The 4,141-nt window shown below is 50.2% G+C and overlaps 1 protein-coding gene across 1 annotated transcript; it reads left to right on the top strand.

The window, feature by feature from the left end:
• The first annotated feature begins 1,863 nt into the window (after window positions 1-1,863).
• On the top strand, window positions 1,864-3,914 carry LOC101776529 (probable flavin-containing monooxygenase 1). The gene is made up of 4 exons (XM_004973397.2): window positions 1,864-2,320; window positions 2,509-2,743; window positions 2,840-3,377; window positions 3,455-3,914. Exons 1-4 carry the CDS (start codon window positions 1,868-1,870, stop codon window positions 3,813-3,815), a joined length of 1,587 nt encoding a protein of 528 aa, XP_004973454.1. The 5' UTR covers window positions 1,864-1,867; the 3' UTR covers window positions 3,816-3,914.
• The last annotated feature ends 227 nt before the right edge of the window (window positions 3,915-4,141 follow it).

The following is a 4,141-nucleotide window of genomic DNA, read 5'->3' as shown; positions in this document are numbered from 1 at the left end:
CTTCTTCCTTTGCCGAGTGCCAGATCAAAGGCACTCGGCAAACACACGCTTTTCTTTTTTAAAGCAGGACGAGAACACTGCCAGTGGGCCCTGTAACCTTTTTACCGAGTGCCTACGATCTAACACTCGGCAAATACTACCTTTACCGAGTGTTTTCTTTATGCACTCGGTAAAATACACTAATATTTCATGTGCCTCCTTAAACAACATGTTTTACAGATCTTTTCCTAATATACTTGGGCAAAATCGTGTCAACATCACTCAACAATGTTTAAATTATTTTTCTACTGATAATGTTCTATTATTTCATGCAGTTATAGCGAAAATTGCATTTATATCTACTAAAATTCTATAATTGCATTTAATCAATAAAAAATAGTAAACGCATCCAAAAAATTTCCAAATTTTGACACGAACCAATCTGTGTTGCATGTTGCCTATGCAAAAATATTTGAAGCCAAACGTTAACTCAAGTGTCACTTGGACTCCAAATCTTATTGTGTCCTCTCTAACTTCTATGAATCCTTCAAGGAGATGCGTCGGCTTCTAAGCATCATATGTCAGAAATTGCGCAAAACCTTCTCAATTTTTTACCACAGCCTCCACACATAATATCATGACATCTTGACAAATCTTGTGATTTTCAGATTTCGTTTGCTTTTTTTGGAATTTAACCACCATTCAACCACACGTTCGTGGTGGCATTTTTTAAAAACAATGTTGACAATTTCTTTTCATTTTCTGGTTGTGAACTCAATCCGGACTCCATAATATGGATATAATTTTTCCACTGATTAAAAACCATCATTTCATGTACATGCAGTTAAAATCTGACATGAATAAAAAAATTCTTATTAATGCAATCATTTCATTAAAAATAGCAAACAGACCACAAAATATACCAACTTTTCTTATGGCTTACAAAATGTCCTACGTGGAGAGTAGAAAAAGTGTGGAGGCTAGGGGAGGATTTTTTTTTTTGTTCGCCGAGTGCCAACATTTTACACTCGGCGAAGTACTGTGTTTGCCGAGTGGCTCAGCCTAGGCACTCGGCGAATGGACACTTTTGCCGAGTGTCGTATGGCGGCACTCGGCGAATCGTGTCTTTGCCGAGTGTCGGTGTCCAACACTCGGCAAAGAACTAACGGCCGCCCCAGTCCGGTGACGGACGGCGCACGTGCGGTGCACGCGCCGTTGGTTTGCCGAGTGTCGGAATGTTGCCGTGTGTCGCTGAGAGGTTTGCCGAGTGTCGGATTTATGGCACTCGGCAAACGACCTCAATGCCGAGTGTAAATATTTTGCCGAGTGCCGATTTAAATACACTCGGCAAAAGGGCCGTTTGCCGAGTGCCCGAAGGAATGCACTCGGCAAAATTTTTACACTCGGCGAATTTACTGTTTCCGGTAGTGGCCTTCGTGAGTGGGAGAATCAAGAGTACCGTCATGACTAGCCTTCATGAGTGGCAGAAAAACATGTCATCAATATGCACTCTAATGACGTATATGTTCTACTTTTCCTATTATTTGATATGCTTAATTTATATTTATGTTACATATTTTATGTTGATGACTATAGCTTGTTCGGTCGCACACTTGCTTGTTAGGGTGAAATTGGTGGGAACTGAAATTTTAAAAAACTAGCTGGAAACAGTTTTCACAAATTCAAAAATAAATTGCTAATTTTTGGGCAAGAATGATTTTTCCAGGATGGGTTGTCCATGAAAATAGCCATTTATAAGGATGGATCATGTCGTCACCGAGATTGACAGGTTCACCGAAACAAACCTAACCACAACACGTGTTATGGTTTATAAATACATGCTCAGTGGCCGCACACGGATGCCAGCAAGTTTGACTAGCACACCCAAATGGACGTGAACAAGAAACGCGTGGCCATCGTCGGAGCCGGCCCGAGCGGGCTGACGGCATGCAAGCACGTGCTGGCCAAAGGCTTCCGGCCGGTTGTCTTCGAGGCCGCCGACGCCGTCGGCGGCGTGTGGACGCGGACGCTGGCCTCCACGAGGCTGCAGACGCCGGCGGCCGCGTTCCGGTTCTCCGACTTCCCCTGGCCAGCGGACGTCGAGGACGATGAGTTCCCGCGCAACGACCAGGTGGCGGCGTACATGGCCGCGTACGCGCGGCAGTTTGGCGTCCCCGAGTGCGTCAGGTTCGGCAGCAGGGTGCTCGGCGCCGAGTACGCCGGCGCGTCGGAGCAGGAGGTGGCGGCGTGGGAGCGGTGGTCGGGGAACGGCGAGGCGTTCGGCGACGGCACCGGCGAGTGGCACCTCACCGTGAAGCACGGCGAATGCGAGGAGGCTCAGGTATGGTCAACGGCAGAGCTCCATGATTCACGTACAGTATATCGAATGGTGAGATTAGGACGCCAGTGCAGGTCAGCTGCAACGGACAAGGACAGAAACTGTAAATTTACCGCATATTTGTTTGGGGATAATTTGCAATAATGGGCATGGTAGAAGTTGCTATCTTGATTTTTCACCCGTTTTCACAGACGTACAAGTTCGATTTCCTGATCCTCTGCGTTGGGAGGTACGCCGTCGCGAAGCACCCTAAGTTTCCCCACGAAGCAGGCCCTGAAGTGTTCCACGGGCAAGTGCTCCACTCCATGGACTTCTCGCGCATGCCGCACGCCGACGCCGATGAGCTGATCAGAGGCAAGCGTGTCGTCGTTGTCGGCGCCGGCAAGTCAGGAATCGATATCGTCGCGCAGTGCGCTGAAGCCAACGGTGAGATGCAATGCAAGGAGAGGTTCTTGGCATGCTAATCTCTTTCTTTTCCGAATTTCACAATCCAATGCCGGAATCTTCATCCGTAGTTGTCAGGTAGCAAGTACCCATGTACCTTGGTTTACAGAACGGCCAATTGGACGATGGATCCCAACCTTAAATGGGGTGCTTTCTTCGAGAAGATGATGACTAGCCGGTTGGCAGAGCTGATGGTTCACAAGCCCGGAGAAGGGTTCGTCCTGAGCCTTCTCGCCACGGTGCTCACTCCAATAAGATGGCTGATAGCCAGGGCGACCGAGACGTACTACAAGGCTCTCATGCCGATGCGGAAGCACGGGATGGTGCCCGACCACAGCTTCTCGGCGGCGATGCTGAGCTGGCGGTTCAGCGTGCTCCCGGATAGGTTCTACGATGCGGTCGACGAGGGCGGCATCGTGCTCAAGAGGTGCGACTCCTTCAGCTTCGGCACCGGCGGCGTGGTTCTCGACGGCACCGGCGAGCGCGTCGACGCCGACGTGGTCATCCTCGCCACCGGCTTCGACGCCGACCGGCTGCTGAGTGGCGTGTTTGCGTCGCCCTGGTTCCGCGAGATCATCGTGGCGGAGCCTTCCGACACCATGCTTCCTCTCTACCGGTCAGTGCGCACAAGCGTTCTTTCTTCGGCCTTTGCTTTCTGTGGTCCGACGCTGACTGTGTGATCGATGTCGGCAGGCACTGCGTGCACCCCCGGATACCGCAGATGGCGGTGGTCGGGTACGCGGAGAGCGCGGCGAGCATCTACCCCTACGAGATGATGGCCAAGTGGGTGGCGCACCTGCTCGACGGCACGGTTCGCCTCCCCAGCGTCGCGGCCATGGAGCGGAGCGTGGCGGAGTGGGAGTCGTGGGGGCAATGGGCCAAGCGGCGCAGTGGCGGCTTCTTCCCCAAGTCGAGCGTCGCCACCGCCACGACGTGGTACCATGATCAGCTGTGCCGGGACATGGGGTACAGCCCCAGGAGGAAGCGAGGTGAAGGGTTTCTCGCCGACTGGCTCCAGCCGTACGGACCAACGGACTACGCTGGCATCCAGTGAAGAAGATCAGTGCGCTTTCACTGTCTAGCGCAATAAAATATGGAGATCATCTTCATCTTTATTGATTGATGTCGTGTATTATGTAATTTGATGTGATAACGTAGCAAACAATCACTATTAAATAAAAATCTTTTTATATTATACCGTGCTCACACAGGCAGTATGGAAGTGACATCATATACTCGATCTCTAAACAGCGATGATGGTCAGTTGCAAAATCTTCCTTTAAAAAAATAGAGATGGATGGGGACAATGAATGGAGAGAAGGACATGGTGGCGAATACGATGAATAAAAAAAAAAGCCCCAGTTCTGTCACGCGGCACTG

The sequence above is a fragment of the Setaria italica genome, chromosome VI (genome assembly GCF_000263155.2).
Source record: "Setaria italica strain Yugu1 chromosome VI, Setaria_italica_v2.0, whole genome shotgun sequence".
Taxonomy (NCBI): domain Eukaryota; kingdom Viridiplantae; phylum Streptophyta; class Magnoliopsida; order Poales; family Poaceae; genus Setaria; species Setaria italica.
This window is presented reverse-complemented; position numbering and strand designations above follow the sequence as displayed.